Raw genomic sequence first — 16,725 nt, forward strand, 5'->3', positions numbered from 1 at the left:
TTCGTGAAGGAGATTCAACATGGTCGTGAAACAATAGTCTTACTGGGAGACCTAGCGGCCAGAGTTTCGAAGAACCAAGAGGGAATAATCACCGAAGCCTCCTGGCACAGAAAAGAACAAATGAAGTCTGCTATACCCAAGATACACACAACGGTAAAGACGTAGTTTGCGAGACTAAGACACCCAATTCAAAGCAATGCTACAGAGCATCATCTTCACGAGCCTGCCACAGCTGCTCATCCGAACCAAGAAAGATCTCCTCAAAGAGATTTCCAAATGGGAACGAAAATGGAAATGTCCCATTCATATTTTCCTGCAACACGCGTTCAAGCGAACCATCTGCAGGAACCGTATTCAGTGAACCTCCCGGCTCATCATTCCTCAGAGAACCACCCTCCACCGTTTGCTCTGTTTCCCTTTGATCAGAAGCATCAGTATTCTCGCACGTATCACCGGCAGTGGAGAATTGCTTGAGAAGGGCTTCGTAGATAGGGTAGAACGCAGCGACGACGGGTAATCGATCCTGCAGCTTGTCAAGAATAGCCATGCAGAAGCGGGCTCGGTGTTCGGAGATCATGCGGACGCCGGCATCTCCTCGGTGAATATTGACGATGTGGATTGCGAGGACGGACAGGGTGGGGGCAATTCTGTCAGGAGACATCATCAGAAAGGGTCCGGGAAGATGTGAGGCAGAGAGAGGAGCGTACATGCTCGCAGCAGCCGCATAGACCATGTTATTGGCCATAATAATCTCCAGCATATGAGAAATCTCCGTACAGATTGCAAAGGTCGGTGTACCGGGTCCTGTTTCCTGCGAGAATCGAGGGTTGCTACGGTGAAGCACGAGTCGATATTCCCTGGAGACAGTTGCATAAGGAACCAGAACGGGGCGTGGTGATGTAAAAAGGGACTGCCTACTGGTATAGTATTTGCGTCAGGATAGCCCACGTACTGCTATTCGTCGACAATGACTTGAACTCTGGCGGAAGCGAGGACGACCACAACGAAATCTGCTCGAGACAGATGTCTTGCGATTGGCCGTGTTCGTCGGATTTGATCGTGAAGAATTGGTCAACTTGAGAAGTTAACAGGTTATCAACCGAAGAAAGAGGTTGAGGTTGATACCTATACTGGCTAGCTGCACCGCATATATCATGAATAGATCCTCGTCGATCGAAGTCACAGCAGACGTTTTCAACTGCGATTCCGAGACTCGTTCAACGTCTGCCTCTGACAGAGGCGGCACATTGCATAGCCTCCCCTGTACTCGAGGAGGACGATCAAGCAGCATGGACAAGTGAATATCCATCGCCTGGCCAGCCATTAAAACCTGGATTCATCTCGAAGGGCCGAGGAATCGACTCACATAGACCATCCACCAAATTCGCCTCCACAGCCTGCGATCTCGCTCATCCAGCCGCAAATACGATCTCCTAGCACACTTCAGCCCAACGTTTCATTCCCTACGAGAACGGGAGAACTCACTCCTGATGCATACCCAAAGCCAGCGCAATACCCACCGAGATCCCAAGCCAATACCACGGATCCTTGTGTTCGAGCAACCCACTCCACCAATGGCATATAAAGAACGTCGCCTGGATCGTCGTGATGGCATCCGACTCGTAGCCCGCATCATATAACGCCTTGGCCTTGCGATAGAAGGAAAGACTCGCAGCGTAGCGAGACACGAACCCGGCATTTGCAATGACGTTGTCTGAGCAGTAGCAGGTAGCAGCGAGGTAGACTGCATTCAGAAGAAGATGTGAAAACGAGCCTTCCTGTACCGATGTGAGGAATCGCTCTTTGTCGAGGATGGGTATGGCTGCGAGTGAATAGTTGAAGTAGGCGTCTAGCAGAGCTGCGCTAGTTTCTTGAGAGGGCAAGTCAAATGCTCCATCCACCTTGAGCCTGTTCATTGTTGACGTGTTAATTTGCTTGATTTCCTGTGCCGTTGACTGTCCAAGTCGTGTTAGCATTGCACTCTGCAGACGGTCTTGGAGCGGACGGGCGTCTGTCGTGCCCTTGAAGGGGTTTCCGAATTGTTGGATTAGATAGTTTAGATTCGAAGAGTCACCGACGTAGGGGGTCTTGCCGCTGGGACTGCGAGTTGGGAAACATGGTTCCTGTTGGGTATTTCGATCGTGTTGGGCATCGGAGTCGATCGGAAAATTCGGGGCTATTGCCCTGCGTGACGAGGCTTCAAAAGCAATTGGAAGCGAGTTACTGTTCGAAACAGATACTGAAGGCAAAAGAGGAAGCTTTCGTCTCCTAGTTCATGTCAGCTTCGTTATAAACAGTTTTGTTGCAGTCCTACCGTCCGCGACGAGACACAATCGCCTCACACTCCACCTGAGCATTCCGACAATTTGAACACGCAGCACCGTCCCGGCGATCACATTTCACGCGTCGATCGTGACAAACACGACAAGCGACTTTTGTGGGCGGCATTTGCAGACAGCGAGGATAGTTTTGATAGATGAAATTCGGCGAAGTTGCATCGGCGAAGTGGCGGATTGCGACCCACCAAGTCGCCGAATTTCCAGCGCGCTGATTAGCTGAGCTGCTAATTTGCATCTATGATTGGTGTTTCGACGCTGCTGGGAAGCTGCCATCGACAATATTTCTCTTAACACTGCAAAACGCCTTGAAATACTTTTTTGCTCATCGCTCTTTGTGTCATTCAGGACTTTATTATCATTGGTGACCATGCCCTCAACTACAGCCACCCGCAGCATCCTTCGATTGACCCGAGCACAATGGACGCTCCTACCACGATACCTCAACACATCCTCCACGCCAAACCACTCAACATCTGCACTCACTACGTTTGAAAACAAGAAAGATGGCGCAGCCGGATACATCCTGTACGAAACCTCCTTCCCAGCCCATCAGTATCACTAACAGCCTGCAGCGCAAAAGCCGACGACCTTATCAACTGGTCCCGACAAGGCTCCCTCTGGCCCCTCTCCTTCGGTCTTGCCTGCTGCGGCGTCGAAATGATGCATACATCCATGCCCCGGTACGACCAAGACAGACTCGGCATCATCTTCCGCGCCTCGCCCAGACAAGCAGACGTGATGATCGTGGCGGGAACAGTGGTAAACAAGATGGCTCCGGCGCTGCGGTTGCTATATGACCAGATGCCGGAGCCGCGGTGGGTAATTAGTATGGGCAGTTGTGCGAATGGTGGTGGCTATTACCATTATAGCTATAGTGTTGTTCGTGGTGTCGATCGAATTGTTCCTGTTGACATTTACGTGCCTGGCTGTCCGCCTACGCCTGAGGCGTTGCTGTATGGGATTTTCCTTTTGCAGAAGAAGATGCAGAGGACGAAGATTACGAGGATGTGGTATAGACGGTGAGAATGCGGAAGTGATCACTGTCCTTGTACACTCATCCGTCATGTGTTTGCTCAATTCATTCAGTTTTGTACTATAACTACGGATCAAATGTCTAAAGCATTGTTAAAATTCTATATCAAACTACTGACCAAGCTGTTCCCCGTTAAGAGGACCAATGGGGAGTAGAAAATCGTGAAAGTCAGCTCCAATATCGACTGTTAAAAGTAGAAACTCTCGATTCTATATTATAGATGCCTGCATACACCTCAGTCACTGCTAGCACATTCTATAGTTGTGACTGGACTCATCTGGAAACGGACTAGCGTCAGACCATCCCCAGGTATAAATATCACCTACCTATCAACTTTCCCTTCCGTTCTTCTTCTCCTCTCTATATCACACCTGCTCGGGTGAGCCGCGGTCATGAGGGCGGATTCGCCACAGGGCATCACCGCATTGCACAGCGCGTGTGTATACTCTGTTGAGGCACCCTCGGGGGTCTCTGGGGCGTATTCTTTGGCACACCCTTTGTGGGTTCTTACACCTTTTCATCAAGTGTTGGGTCAACGACTCGAGCTTGGAGAGGATTCGTAGCCATCAGTACGTCTCAAATCGCTGCCTTGGGCAGTCCATGTTACGTGCCTGCCCTTTTTAGAAGCCACTAGCACTCCGCCCGGAATATGACTAGCGCCGCACCCGCTGGGTATGAATACTGCTAACGACTTTCAAACTTCCTCCTCATTTCTTTCCTCTTCATATATACCTTCCTTGAGTGGCTGCGGTCATGAGGGCGGTCCACCATAGAAGGTCCATCGCATTTGCACAGCGTGATGACCGCCTGTTCAACCACCCTCGGGGGTCTAGGAGACATGATTTTTAGCACTTCTCCTCTGGGGATTCCTTTTTTCATCATGTCTTGAGTCAGTCATTCGAGCTTGAAGAAGAGAGATGGACACCATGAGGCTCGAAGGTGATGTTGGCTGTGGTCCAATATTATGGGGACAAGCCTGTCTTTGTTTGTCGCGACAGTTGTCTACGAAAGCCCATCAACTATTCTTCTTTGCCTACCTCAATTCCCGTCATCTCTTTGATATTATCCGAGATTCGGCAACGCCATCTTGCGCTCTCTGCGGACAAGTCACGCTCTGGGCTCCCGGAGTTCATCGAAAACAGCGACAGCTGTCCAGAAACCACACGTCTCATCATCTGCACACGGTCCCAACTGTAGGCAGGATGTGTGTCTGGTGTATATCAATCTCCTCAAATGCCCATATCGTCAAGGTAAAATCCAAAGTCCATCTGGCTGATTCCTTTCGTTGACCTACAGCACCATCTCACGATCCCATCACGCCGTTCACGCACGCAACATCCCGACCGATTTCTTTGTACCGGAGATACCACAAACCAGACTCGACATCCGACTCATCACTAGTCAATGTGAACCGCCGATAAATGCAAAAAGGGTGTCCACGAATCGACGTGGCTGGTATGATCGACCTCTGCTAGCGACCGGGCTTAACGGAGATTAGTCAAACCATCGGAGATGATGCAAGCTTAAATCCAGCTCTTTGCATCAAACTCAGCACAGCAAACTCCAACCTGCATCCAAAGACACAGTTACACCATGGCCTCATTCCTAATAACCGGCTCCTCGCGTGGCCTAGGCCTTGCCCTCGTCTCGCGCCTAGCCGCCCTACCAAAAGGCCAAGTGGAAACGATTTTCGCGACCGCACGCCAAGACAACTCCCCACAACTGAACCAGCTCGTCACAGCCTCGTCAGGCCGGATCGAGCTAGTCCGACTCGATGTTGAGGATAAAAAGACCATCGAGGAAGCTGCGCGACAGGTTGAGTCGAAGTTAGCAGGGAAGGGACTGGATTACTTGATTAACAATGCGGGCACGTTGGATTATAACCCCGCCGGGCTGGAGGGGATGTAAGTTTCACTGTCCTGAATATGGTGTGGATACTTTTTCTGACGTGTGACAGGGACAACCTGAACCAAATTTTCAATTTGAATGTCACTGGTGTTCACGAGGTGACGAGAGCTTTTTTGCCATTGCTGAGACGTGGACAGAAGAAGACTGTTGTTAACATGTGAGTCACAATGCGGCACGACTCAGTAACAGAGGCTAACATAAACATAGATCTACAACGCTGGGCTCAATCGCCAGGGCACAGGAGTATGCGCAATCGCCGACGCCAGCATACAAGATCACAAAGGCCGCATTGAACATGTTGACTGTTCAATACGCGCAGAGCTTTGCTTCTGAGGGATTGACCTTTTTGGCTGTTAGCCCTGGGGTAGGCTCACACCCTTCCACGTTACATTTATCTCATTGAACGTGTATACTGACTATTGCAGTGGCTACGGACCGACCTCGGAAGTCAACGAGCAGACCTTCCCGTCGAAACTGGCGCGGAAAAGGTAGTCGACATCGTCCTAAAGACCGGACCTCACCAGAACGGGAAATTCGTGAACATCCACGTCCCAGGCTGGGAGAAGGCGCCCGGACCGAATCAATACGAAGGCAAAGAGGTCGAGTGGTAATCGACCACAGCTACAACATGTACATACGATATTGGGCTCGAAAACAAACTACACATAAATGGAAAGAGACCAATCACTCTATCGCTGCTTAAATACAGCATATCAAATTCGATACTATGTAGATCCGAGAAACAATTTAACTGCAACAATTAGCAACGCCCACTCGACCTCCAACTCTATTGCGAAACTCACCCATCACACGTGTGGCTACCCTCCTGCGACGAATCCTTGCATCCACTCTTACAAAGCTTAGGATGGCCAACAATACCAGGATTTTTGCAGTGGAAGAGAATGTTCTTGATATCCTCTTTCTCGAGGTCGGTGCCCTTCAAAACATCCTTCAGATCATCCGCCGTGAAGCCTACAATCAACAATTAGTAGCGGCCTAACAACACTGACCATGTTTGAGCCACCTACCCTTCGACTTGATCAGCACATCCGAGCAGTAATCGAAGCTAGGGGTGCAGGTCTTATCGGCCAGACCAGTGGAGACGAGCGCGAAGACAGCGAGGACAATGGAAGAAAACTTCATTTTGACTTGCAGAGATGAATAGGGGAAGAGAGATGAGGAGGTTTTATCTCTCAGGAACGAAAACAAATACTTGCATTCCTGTCGGCTGAAAAGCTTGGTTTGCTTGGTGGAATGCGCACTGGTATGCGGTTACGCCATGCTGCATGAAACGTGCATTCCACATCTCGGCATGCACCGTGCTGTTGGGGCAATCCAATTAGAGTAGGAAGGTCGGTTTGAATTGCCTTTTGATGTACAGTTATTTGTGGCTTTCATTGATGAGCATTTTGATGGAGGTCTCTTATAGGCGCATCGCTATTCTCCGAATGTACCCCTGCCTATCTTTCAGCCATGTGGCTATTCCAATGCGACCCGGAAAACGATGACTCTACAATGACATCGAATCGACTCAAATGGACTACAATTTTACAAAGGGCATGAATGAAAGAACGAAAAGGTATGTGTTAGCTAATCGACCAGGCTAACAACGAATAAAGGAACAAAGGGTATCCGACTCCGTCAACAAATGCAACAAAACTCGAGACCGGCACAACAAACATTCTCACATGAGAAAGCTGTCTCTAAGACCAGACCAAAAAGAAAAGGCAAAAAAATAACAAAAAGTTGGAGTCGCGGGGAATCGAACCCCGGACCACCCCTAATCCCATGTGTCCGCCGGAAGGCGGTGAATGCGAAAGGGGTATTATACCACTAAACCACAACCCCAATTATTGGCAGAATTCTCCACAAAGTGCATTACGTTATGACAGGTGGCAGGCCCGACTGGGCCACACTACGCGGTCTCCGCCGCGACAAAGTCCAGCGCGGAGGAATGTTCATTTGGATTGTCGGAAGAACGCAGTGTCCACGTCTTGCTTTCAACTGTCTTCTTGCGTTGGAAGGCCTCGCCGAAGCCGCGGCCGCCGGGACTGTGGATGAGGTTGGTGGAGATTGTGAGGTTGTCGCGCGAGAGGGAGATTTGCATCTTCTTGTATGTGTCGTAGTCGAGGGGGAGGCGCAATTCGCCGATGTGGGGGTAGATTGCTTCCCATTGCTTCATATTGTTGGATGATTTCTTGTTGCTGGACGAAACCTTGGTCACAATATCCAGGAGGAGAGCATGGGTGACCGCGGCTTCGACTTCGTGTCTCATCTCCAGATTGCCCGGTGATCGGAGGTCGGGAATGGCTGGAAGGTCGTAGGTCACGTTGAAATGAGTGCCATACGGCGGTTCCAGTACGTTGGTACGCATTTTGATGGTAAAAGAACTGTTAGGGGTGAGCAAGTTCACCTTGAACACTGATTCGATCGGCTCGAGGAAGTTGATCATGAGGGATTCAAGGGCGGACAATTCGGTCATGGGAGGTAGGTTCTGGTTGATCTTAAGGCTGGCGAGGATTTCTGTAGTGTACTCTGGAAGCTGGAAACCGGAGGATCGCATGACTCCGGTAATGCCATGAATGAATGATTCCACGCAGCGGGCCTGCGAGACGTGCTGGAGGTAGGCAAGGGAGGGTCGGAAAAGGTGATATTCAGGAGTACGCGGTTTCTCGGAAGCCAGAGGTGCTGGGGGCCGGATTCGACGACGGTGGTTCAAGCGATGGGCAAATGAAAGCAGAATGCGCATAGAGTACGCCACACCCTCGGCAAGCTGGGTGTCGAGTTGAGCATTTTCAGGCTCATCTCGCAGGCTCTCTTCGGCATCCACCAATTCAAGCAGAATCTCGACATCGTCGGTAACAGGAATTTGGATCGAATTGTGTCGGGTCGTGACACCGCAGTCCATCATGGATTTCGCCTCGCGCAGCAATTCATAGAACAACTCATCTTCAAACACCGAGTCGCGCGCGTGTAGGATTTGCTGGTGAATGGTCTTTGCGGTATCGGACAACGACGCCGGGGGCGTCGTGCTGCCTGTGACAGTCGAACATCGGAGCACGCTCACACGGACAAAGGGCGAGCCCGGGGGTACCAGTCCCTTATACAAATTCAAAGTGCCATCATGGGCCCGTCGCAAAGTAGCAAGGCCGCGATTGCGGAAAACAGGGGTAGCTGTAAATAGTGAGTCTTCAATCTCAACGTCATAGAACGACAGGGGAGACTACCTTCCAAAAATCCATACTGCACAGCCAGGGTTTGGCCCTCACGCGGATGTCGACAGATCTTCCACCCCTGTTCCTTAATTTCCAGCACCGAGTCCCAGTACCTCGCCTCAATATCCACCTCGTTTTCAAGTCGACCGGCCGCACTCAGCAGTTTCTTGCTGGCAAAGTTGAAGTTGTAAAGCCTCCAGCCGCTCGATACAGCCTTGCTATTTTGCGCAACGGAGTCGAGTAGAGGGGGCGGGTTCACGATGTCGACGTCGATCGATCCCAATGGCACGGCGTGTTTGAGGTATGGGGACATGCAAGACTCAGCCTGGCGCGGCGCCCACTTCGACAACAGCAGCGAGACAAAATCGAGAGCCATAGTCGCTTCCGTATGAGCCGTCCTATTTCAAGTCAGCTTTTGCTGCTTCCCAGGTATGTCAAGCATTCATCGTGGGATTCACGCACATGGCGAACTGCAGCATCTCCGCGCGCTTCTTGTAAAGCTCCTCCAGGCGCTCGGTGGTGGTCATTTCGTTCTCGTCCTCTTCTTCGATCGATTCCACAGCTCCACCCGCTGCATCCTCCTCCGCCATCTTGGCCAGCAAGACCTCTTCGTTCACATCGCGAAAGGAGCCCCACTGCTGGTTGATCTGCGAGATCTCGGCGGGAAGGGTATCGTGGTGGTCCCCTTTCTCCAGGTGGGGGCGCAGGGGGAGATTGAAGGTGTCGCCCATGGTGACGAAAGGCACAGTCGGTGCGACCTCGAATGCGACTTGAATTGGCGTGGATGTGTGTCGGGGAGGACTGCACTCGGCGTGAGACATCATGTCGGAGCGTGGGCGGTGAGGCTTTATTCACTGCAACGACTCGGAGCTTGGCACGACACGAGGAAATTGACCACCGATGATATACTGCACTACCCACGCTATAGCTAGATGGCCTCTTCCTTGTGCGATTTGCTCGGTAAGGACTTATATCGGGTATACTTTGTCCATGTACAATTACAGTTGTTTTCATCTGACAGAAACATCAGACCTATATGATCACGTGACATTAATGTAATACAGAGAATAAGCTAGAAATATATTGTTGCATGATATAATTCTACGCGACCTCAGACAATTCATCATCAAATCTAACTCATTGAGCCCTCCACCTACGTAGCGAATAATTCTACCGCGCAATCAGACCTTCTTTCCCTGTCTCGACTTGACATAATCCACCACATCAAAAAAGCTCTTCTTATAAAACCTTTCCTGGGTGGTGCGATTAACAACCTGGATCCCAAACTGAGCCGAATAATCCCCAAACTCCCAATTATCGACAAAGCTCCACGCCAACGCGCCCATAACATGGACGCCATCTTCGTAGATCGACTTGAGGATCTCCGACATGAAGGAGAGGTAGTACACGCTGCGTGGGGAGTCGAATCTATTCAACATCAGCATTAGCAAGGTGAATAAAAGTCAAAAGAAAGTCAAAAGAAAGGAAAAAGGAATGGAAAAAGTCTTACAGCTGATCAGGTAGATCCTTATCGGCCTCGCCATAGACAGGGAATCCAAACTCCGACACGAACACCGGGTGTCGGAACGTATTCCACAGGTAGGAGAGATACTCGCGAAAATACGTCGGCGTGATATAGACATAGGATTCTGCTACGTCAGTCACAAACACCCAGCCCTGGGGGGAAAACATACCAGAGCGATACCCAATGTTCCATCCATACCCATTTGCCGTCTCCTGCTTAACACAGTACGGCAGAAGTATATTCGAAGCAGACCAATTCGCCACACAAGCATCAATCCCTTCATCTGCAGGAGAAACAACCGTAGCCGTATACGGATCAATCCCAAAAAAGTCGGACGTCCCCTTAATATCCTCCAGCTCGGAGTGATTCAGAGGCCGGGCACCAGGCAGGGTATCAAGGATCGACTGGGGGTACTGCTTCCCGAGGAAAATAGGATTCCCAAAGAAACCCAGCTGCATCTCATTGAAGCGGTTCGCTGCGTGCACATGGCTGTCGTTGTGCGGATCCTTCGGCACGCCGAAATTGTCGTTGAACTTGATGCCCAGTCGTCCTTTACCGTTTAGCTCATCGCGGTAGAATTTGTAGACCTGTGCGTGGGCGTGGACTACATTGTCGACGCCTTGGAAGTTGAAGGCGTAGAGCAGGGGTTCGTTGAATGTTACCCAGATTGGCACGCGGTCTGCAAAGTGGGTTAGGAGGACTTTGCCGTAGTTTACGAAGGCGTCGGTAAAGGTTTCGTTTTGGTAACCCGCATTGTTGTAGCCGATGTCTGGATGGCGGGCTGGAGGATGTTAGCGTCGTAGAGTGTGGTTAGACAGAAAAGAAAACGCACTGATATTATCGCTCGCAACGAACATGAGAGGGCTGTCAAAATGCAGCATCGTGACGATAGGCTGCATGCCCGCGTCAAGGACGGTGTTGATCAAGTCATCGTAATGATCGATAGCTTGCTGGTTAACCGGTGTGCCGGGCAAAACGAACGGTAGAATTCGAGTCCAGGGAATCGTGAAACTGTAGTATTCCACTCCCATAGCGGCAAGGCGCTGGATATCCTGTTTGTAGAAGTAATAGTTCTCGTTCGTGACGTAATCCTTCGGTCTGTCGTCGGCAATGAGCTTCTCTAGCAATGAAGGGGAGCGGCCTTCGAGCGCAACGGCGCCTTCAATCTGGGCTGCGCTGCCCGCGACGCCGAAGACGAAGCCATCGGGGAAACTGTAGCAATCTGTCGGACCGAAGTAGTCGCTCGGTGGGAGGACGAGTTCGCTGGTTGGAACTGGGGTAGGGCTGACTGTCGTTGAGTAGATCCCAGTTGCCGTCTGGAGAAGTGTCAACAGATGAAATACAGGTTGAATGGAAGGAAACATACATAATTCTGAAGATCCGCCTCCAGCCACATAGAAGACCACGCAGCTTGTCCATATGGATCCGAGGAATCCGTCGCGCTGATAACTGTCTCCCCGGGGAGCCAATTCCCCCAAGTCGTCGTGGACAGGGAGGTAAAGTGCTTCAAAGCATCTGTATAAGCGGGCGCATATTTCTTCGTAGTTGTAGGCGAGGGCATCGAGGTCGCATATCTGCAGCGCGGGTTAGCACGCACACACCCCGTCCTCACCGGGTAACCCACCGAACCGTCTCATTGAGCGTGTACGAAAAAGGCTGAAAATAATAACTCGGCGAAGTAGCAGCATGCGTACACTGCGGCCTCGCAGCAGGACCCTTCGTCGTGATGAAGACCTCCTGCCCCTCGGCGGCAGCCAGCAAGGCCGCGATGCTCACGAGAATGCCAGTGTCCCACATTAGATGACTTAAGTATCCCAAAACGGATCAGCAGCGCAATACTACAGCAAACAGCTCTCTTAAGTCTCTCTTTAAGCACCCCCACGTTCCTGCCGGGTAATTCTCGGAGACAAGAAAGGGCGCGGTTGGCGTGGCGTGAACTTAAATCCGCGTGGTCTCCAACTTACTGCTATACTACGACTAGGAGTGTACTAGTCGATGTCATTTAGTGTCATCACAGCCGGACCGAAATTAAAGTCGCAATCCTAAATCGGGGGTCGATTGGCGGTCCCAAGTGGGCTGTTACACTCGGAGGGAGCTAGGGTGGTATAGCGTGTTCAACACTCGCTCTAGTCCGGCAGTGTCTACAGCAGCCCCGGTTTCCCCGCAAGATGGATGTGGGGGGCCAATGGGATACTACTGCAGCAGAGGGGATCTGGTTGGACGGGGCCTGAACCAGGCCGAGTTGGGGTTTCTCCGTGAGAGTGGAGTGGGATGAAGAACCTAGGGAATTGTCATGATAATATGGAAAAGTTGAAAATGCATAATGGTTCACGCGTGTATATCATCCGAGTATTCACAAAACGCCCGCCAACCATGAAGAAATAGAACAAGCAATCAAACCAATTCTGCAATCCTTCGGAAATCCCGACTCTCTGGTATCTAATCCCAGCACAACCAACCCGCAGACCCACCAACAAGAACCATCATCATCGCAGTCAAAATCCCCGCGCCCGCCCGATCCGCTGTCGTGATCTCGTACGAGAGCGCATCAGGCTTCGGCTGTTCGGGCTTACCACCTGCACTGGGATCACCCTTACTGGTACCACCATTGTCATCGGTAACAGGCGGTGCGACACGAGTAACGAGGTTCGACTGAATCACCTCGAGCGCAGCCATCTGCTGCCCAAAGTCTCTGGTATTGTCCCACTTTTTCTCCGTCCACTTCATGCCACACGACCTACCCTTCGGGCCACCGGTGCATGTTCGCGCGGCTGCTTCACCAGTAGCTTTCAGTTTGGGCATGATTTGGTCGTAGGTGAAGGGGGCCATTTGCGTGGTCGCCGCCATCCAGCGGGCAAGGTAGCCCTTGAACGAGCGTTGGTCTACCATGCAGGTGTTGACTGTTTCGCAGGCGCGTTCGAACATGATGTTTGACTTGGTAAAGAAGACGTCGGTTGAGTCGAGGACTTTTTGGGTGCGTTCTTTCCATTTTTGGTCTTCGGTCTGGAGGGTGTTAGAATGTGTCCATGACAAAAAAGGAAGGGAGACTCACCAGATTGTACATGTTCGCCGCACCGAGAAGGTAGACACCTGCATTGTATGTCCACTCGATCTTATTCATCTCCGTGCAATTATTGAGATCACTCGCCCCGTCCCAAAAGTGGTACTCAGGCGTCATGAACCCAACACTATAAGTCCAATCCCAAGCCTTCTCAGCCCAGTCCGCGTACGTCTGGTTGCCAGTATATCTCGCCAGTCGCGCAGCAAGATTAAAGAATCCACCAGTGGAGATGGTATTCTTATAATTATACCCATTGTTCCACGTAAAGATCTGCCAGCGCAGACCCCCACCGCAAGAAGAGGTATCCCACCGAGGCGCTTGCGTGTTGAACGTCGCTTGTGCCATCTCGAGCCATCCAGGCTGGTCTTTCGGCGGATTAGGGAAGTTACGCTCAGCAGCAGACATGGCCGCGAAGCCCCAGAAGGCCTGGTCATCGTTGCCTTCCGTCTTGGTCTGGTTGTTCGGCATGAAGGCCAGGTTGTCGCCGGCTTGCCACAGCATACCCTGGATCGTCCAGTCGTTGTATTCGTCGTCGCCGGTTACAAACCAGTAGTCGATGATTGCGTTGAACATGGCGCCGGCTTCCCACCAGTAGTATGGATCTGGGAGGTTACCGGGGTTGTCGCCGGGGCGATACCCTGTGTAGTAGCTCATCATGTCGGTCGCGACGATCTTCGCAGCTTTTTTAACGGACTCTGCAAAATGTTAGACATGGTAGAATCGGTACGCCTGGTGTGGATTGTCATACCATCATTGCTAGCATCCAGTTGGATCGCCTGAACAGACGAGAACCCTGCCAGGCCAAAGGCCAAAAGACCTGCCCATGAGGGCCAAACGTTCCTCCCTGCCACGCGCATTGGGACAATGTGTCGCCCGACCGTTCAAAATCGGCGAAGATATATGACTCGAGTACAGCGAGCCCTTCACAAAGTCGCTTCAGCGTTCATACCACCTCTAGTAATCAATAGAGGCACTTCGCACAGTCGAACAAGCAAAAGAGAGAGAAGGTAAGGTAGCGAGCACCATCTCATCATCAGCAGTGGGAGTGGACCAATCGTCCACATTCCAACAACACAGGAGTACTGGCATGGTAACAAGGCGGCCCCCTCGAATCACAGGCACTCCCTAGCCAGCTCCAAGCAGCAATCAGGCCGCATGAAGCATTTCCCCATTTTAGCAGACCCATTAATCCCGGAATAAGAACACAGCTCGCCGAAGAGTGCAACATCACGCCTGTCAGGTCCGCGTGTGCCATGGATCTGGCCTGCCGACTCCACGACGGTGATCGACGGGAATGTGGGCGGGAGCTGTCAAGCAGGTCGGCAAGCCGGGTTGATGGGGAGAGGGGCTTGATCGGTGGATTCTTGGGTTGGCGACCGTTGGCTCTGGGTGCCTGGTGTGTTGTGGTACCTGGCTGAAAGCGACGATGTGAGGGTTGGCATGCCGATGGCGTAATGGTTATCCCTTTCCGGAAGCGAGGAATGGTCTTTTCGAAGGGTTGGCTCGCATTTGAGATGTGGGTGTGTGAGCAAACGAGATATAATTATTTGAGGTGTCGAGGTTCGAGAAAGTGCTAAGTGGTGAGGACTTGGAATGGGAAGGAAAGGACGAAGGTCGGATGTGGTGGTGGCAGGTTTCACGCTCCTCGGCTGCGCGGTGTAATAAAGTCGCGCCCTGCGAAGTTCAGAGCCACAACAGGAGGAAGCTAGCAGGAAATAGAGATAAAACCCAGAAAGGAAGCAGGATATGGCATTAGAATATAAATCTAATTTTAATTCCCTGGTTCGGGCTTCTAGACACAACGCTAGATCATTGAATACTAGATATAGATCCTGGCCGGAGGGACATGTATTTCCCAGCCTCTGTCCCTTTCGGAGCTCCTGGATATTAATTGTACCTTTACAGATCTAATTTCCTCGTAGAAAAAAAGTATAGTTATCTAATTCCATGGCAATGCCTGACTGTGGATCTGCATTAAGCCATTTGCTTTGATTGCCTGCTTGGTGATACGTGCAACCCTATACAATTTCCGACCGATTTCAGAAGCGTCAAACTTAATGTCGGTCATTCTAGAGTTCTCGCCCTGAAGAAAATTTTGAACTCCTCCATGACCGATTCATGTAGTGGCGATGCGGGCATATCTCCCATCCACAAACAGCGCCTCGACCACCTTCGTCCACCACCTTCGGTAGAGAACGACTGATCCATCACAGTATTGCAGGGCTTCTTTATCATATCGAATCTCTGGGGATGATAGTTCTATGCCTGACCGCAGGCATTCCACCACTTGCAGATATATACATCGCGTCAGGACCGAATCATCGCTGATAAAGACATTACGATGCTTCGCCGACGCACGCAGGATGGCGACCGCGACACTCTATACGCCCCGAGCTAATGTATACAGACTTGGACGACTCTATTACCGAGTATGAGGCCCGAGGAAGACTCCATATAAACTCTGAGCACGATACAGCTGGACATTGCTGTTTGAAGATTCTGTACAAGTCGTCACCGCCTACCACCGACTTCGAGTGAATGAATTTGGGCTTCACCAGCTGTTAGAAAATGATAAAAAGCGGCTAAAGAGGGCCTACAATGAGGACTATTCTGTTGCCATCGATGGGAATCAAAGTATTGGCGGGCCCGTGCTTTGTTGGATTTGTTTATGCTCGGTTGTTTTGGTCCTGGGTTTGCTGAAGCTCGTGTTTCTGCTTTTGTTGGGAAATCATCCATTCGGAATGGGGTCGGCAGTAAAATATTGGGGAAGGCCCTAGGAACAAAAGAGGGGACTTGGTCGAGCAGCGAGTGATAACGAACGATATTGAACACGCGATTGACAGATGTGAGCCAGGCTCTACAGGGCCTTTCAACTTGCCGAGTCCCTATGCCCTTCAGCTTCACAAGTGTTATGTTGAACAAGTTTGTTTGTGCCCCATTTGCTCGCTCGATCCCAGTAATAGTCTCAAACGCATTTCTCTGGCGCGATTAGTAGCCCATTATCGTCAATATCTACCAGGTCCTCAACATAAAATCGTGAATCGACACTAGAGAAGTTGATTCGCCTGCGCATGCATGTTAGAGGCCCACAGCCCGAACATATTCTGTTCGTACAAGGGGTGGCTGCTGTGTCTACTGCATTGCATCCAGGGAGACAAGAGTCCACCAAGAGTACGGAGTAATCCGAGAAGAAAGGTCCGCCAGCCCCCAAGAGCTCATCAGAGTGGAAGACCAGCGTGAGTTGGGCTGCGTATCTCGAGGACGATTCTTTCCTTGGCACGTAAGGAAGTGCAAATACCTCGAACACTACACGAGGGCTCGATATCATCCTCGGAAAACAATGTGCTATGTATTATATCCACCAGACTATGCAGACCGATGTGACGTACATAATTTCTACACTTACAACTACCTAACTATTTGATTGCGCTGGCTCAATACTCCAAGTGCTATGCCAAGAGTATACGATCATCATGTTCCCGACGATGTCATTAATACAACAAGACCCTCAACCGGCACCGAATATAGCTCCGCCGCTGTAAAGGAATACCCTATTCAGGGAACTGAGCGGGCTATCACTAGCCCAACCGGGGAAATCTCCAGATTGCCGGGATCACCGACGGCGCATCGCGAGCTGCTAAGCC

The 16,725-nt window shown here is 51.0% G+C and overlaps 7 protein-coding genes across 7 annotated transcripts; 2 read left to right on the top strand and 5 right to left on the bottom strand.

Annotated features, from left to right (window-relative positions):
* Nucleotides 1-199: 199 nt before the first annotated feature.
* On the bottom strand, nt 200-2,448 carry N7532_001069 (transcriptional regulator family TF; the record flags this gene model as incomplete). The annotated part of the gene is made up of 6 exons (XM_056613563.1): nt 200-857; nt 919-1,075; nt 1,126-1,312; nt 1,367-1,433; nt 1,486-2,268; nt 2,315-2,448. The coding sequence occupies 6 exons, from the start codon at nt 2,446-2,448 to the stop codon at nt 200-202; spliced, it is 1,986 nt and encodes a 661-aa protein (XP_056478604.1).
* Nucleotides 2,449-2,706: 258 nt separating this feature from the next.
* Nucleotides 2,707-3,362, top strand: N7532_001070 (NuoB/complex I 20 kDa subunit family protein; the record flags this gene model as incomplete). Its single annotated transcript, XM_056613564.1, has 2 exons — nt 2,707-2,864; nt 2,912-3,362. The coding sequence occupies 2 exons, from the start codon at nt 2,707-2,709 to the stop codon at nt 3,360-3,362; spliced, it is 609 nt and encodes a 202-aa protein (XP_056478605.1).
* Nucleotides 3,363-4,965: 1,603 nt separating this feature from the next.
* Nucleotides 4,966-5,891, top strand: N7532_001071 (uncharacterized protein; the record flags this gene model as incomplete). The annotated part of the gene is made up of 4 exons (XM_056613565.1): nt 4,966-5,276; nt 5,330-5,437; nt 5,488-5,644; nt 5,706-5,891. 4 exons carry the CDS (start codon nt 4,966-4,968, stop codon nt 5,889-5,891), a joined length of 762 nt encoding a protein of 253 aa, XP_056478606.1.
* Nucleotides 5,892-6,079: 188 nt separating this feature from the next.
* On the bottom strand, nt 6,080-6,423 carry N7532_001072 (uncharacterized protein; the record flags this gene model as incomplete). Its single annotated transcript, XM_056613566.1, has 2 exons — nt 6,080-6,252; nt 6,309-6,423. 2 exons carry the CDS (start codon nt 6,421-6,423, stop codon nt 6,080-6,082), a joined length of 288 nt encoding a protein of 95 aa, XP_056478607.1.
* Nucleotides 6,424-7,195: 772 nt separating this feature from the next.
* Nucleotides 7,196-9,319, bottom strand: N7532_001073 (mediator of RNA polymerase II transcription subunit 17; the record flags this gene model as incomplete). Its single annotated transcript, XM_056613567.1, has 3 exons — nt 7,196-8,454; nt 8,508-8,893; nt 8,958-9,319. The coding sequence occupies 3 exons, from the start codon at nt 9,317-9,319 to the stop codon at nt 7,196-7,198; spliced, it is 2,007 nt and encodes a 668-aa protein (XP_056478608.1).
* A 357-nt stretch (nt 9,320-9,676) lies between these two features.
* N7532_001074 (glycoside hydrolase family 1 protein) lies at nt 9,677-11,817 on the bottom strand (the record flags this gene model as incomplete). Its single annotated transcript, XM_056613568.1, has 6 exons — nt 9,677-9,923; nt 10,006-10,144; nt 10,190-10,801; nt 10,853-11,336; nt 11,387-11,594; nt 11,645-11,817. 6 exons carry the CDS (start codon nt 11,815-11,817, stop codon nt 9,677-9,679), a joined length of 1,863 nt encoding a protein of 620 aa, XP_056478609.1.
* Nucleotides 11,818-12,459: 642 nt separating this feature from the next.
* Nucleotides 12,460-13,938, bottom strand: N7532_001075 (glycoside hydrolase family 76 protein; the record flags this gene model as incomplete). Its single annotated transcript, XM_056613569.1, has 3 exons — nt 12,460-13,023; nt 13,073-13,776; nt 13,830-13,938. The coding sequence occupies 3 exons, from the start codon at nt 13,936-13,938 to the stop codon at nt 12,460-12,462; spliced, it is 1,377 nt and encodes a 458-aa protein (XP_056478610.1).
* Between the last annotated feature and the right edge of the window lie 2,787 nt (nt 13,939-16,725).

Source organism: Penicillium argentinense (genome assembly GCF_028826775.1).
Source record: "Penicillium argentinense strain IBT 30761 chromosome Unknown utg000002l_segment0_segment0, whole genome shotgun sequence".
Lineage (NCBI taxonomy): Eukaryota > Fungi > Ascomycota > Eurotiomycetes > Eurotiales > Aspergillaceae > Penicillium > Penicillium argentinense.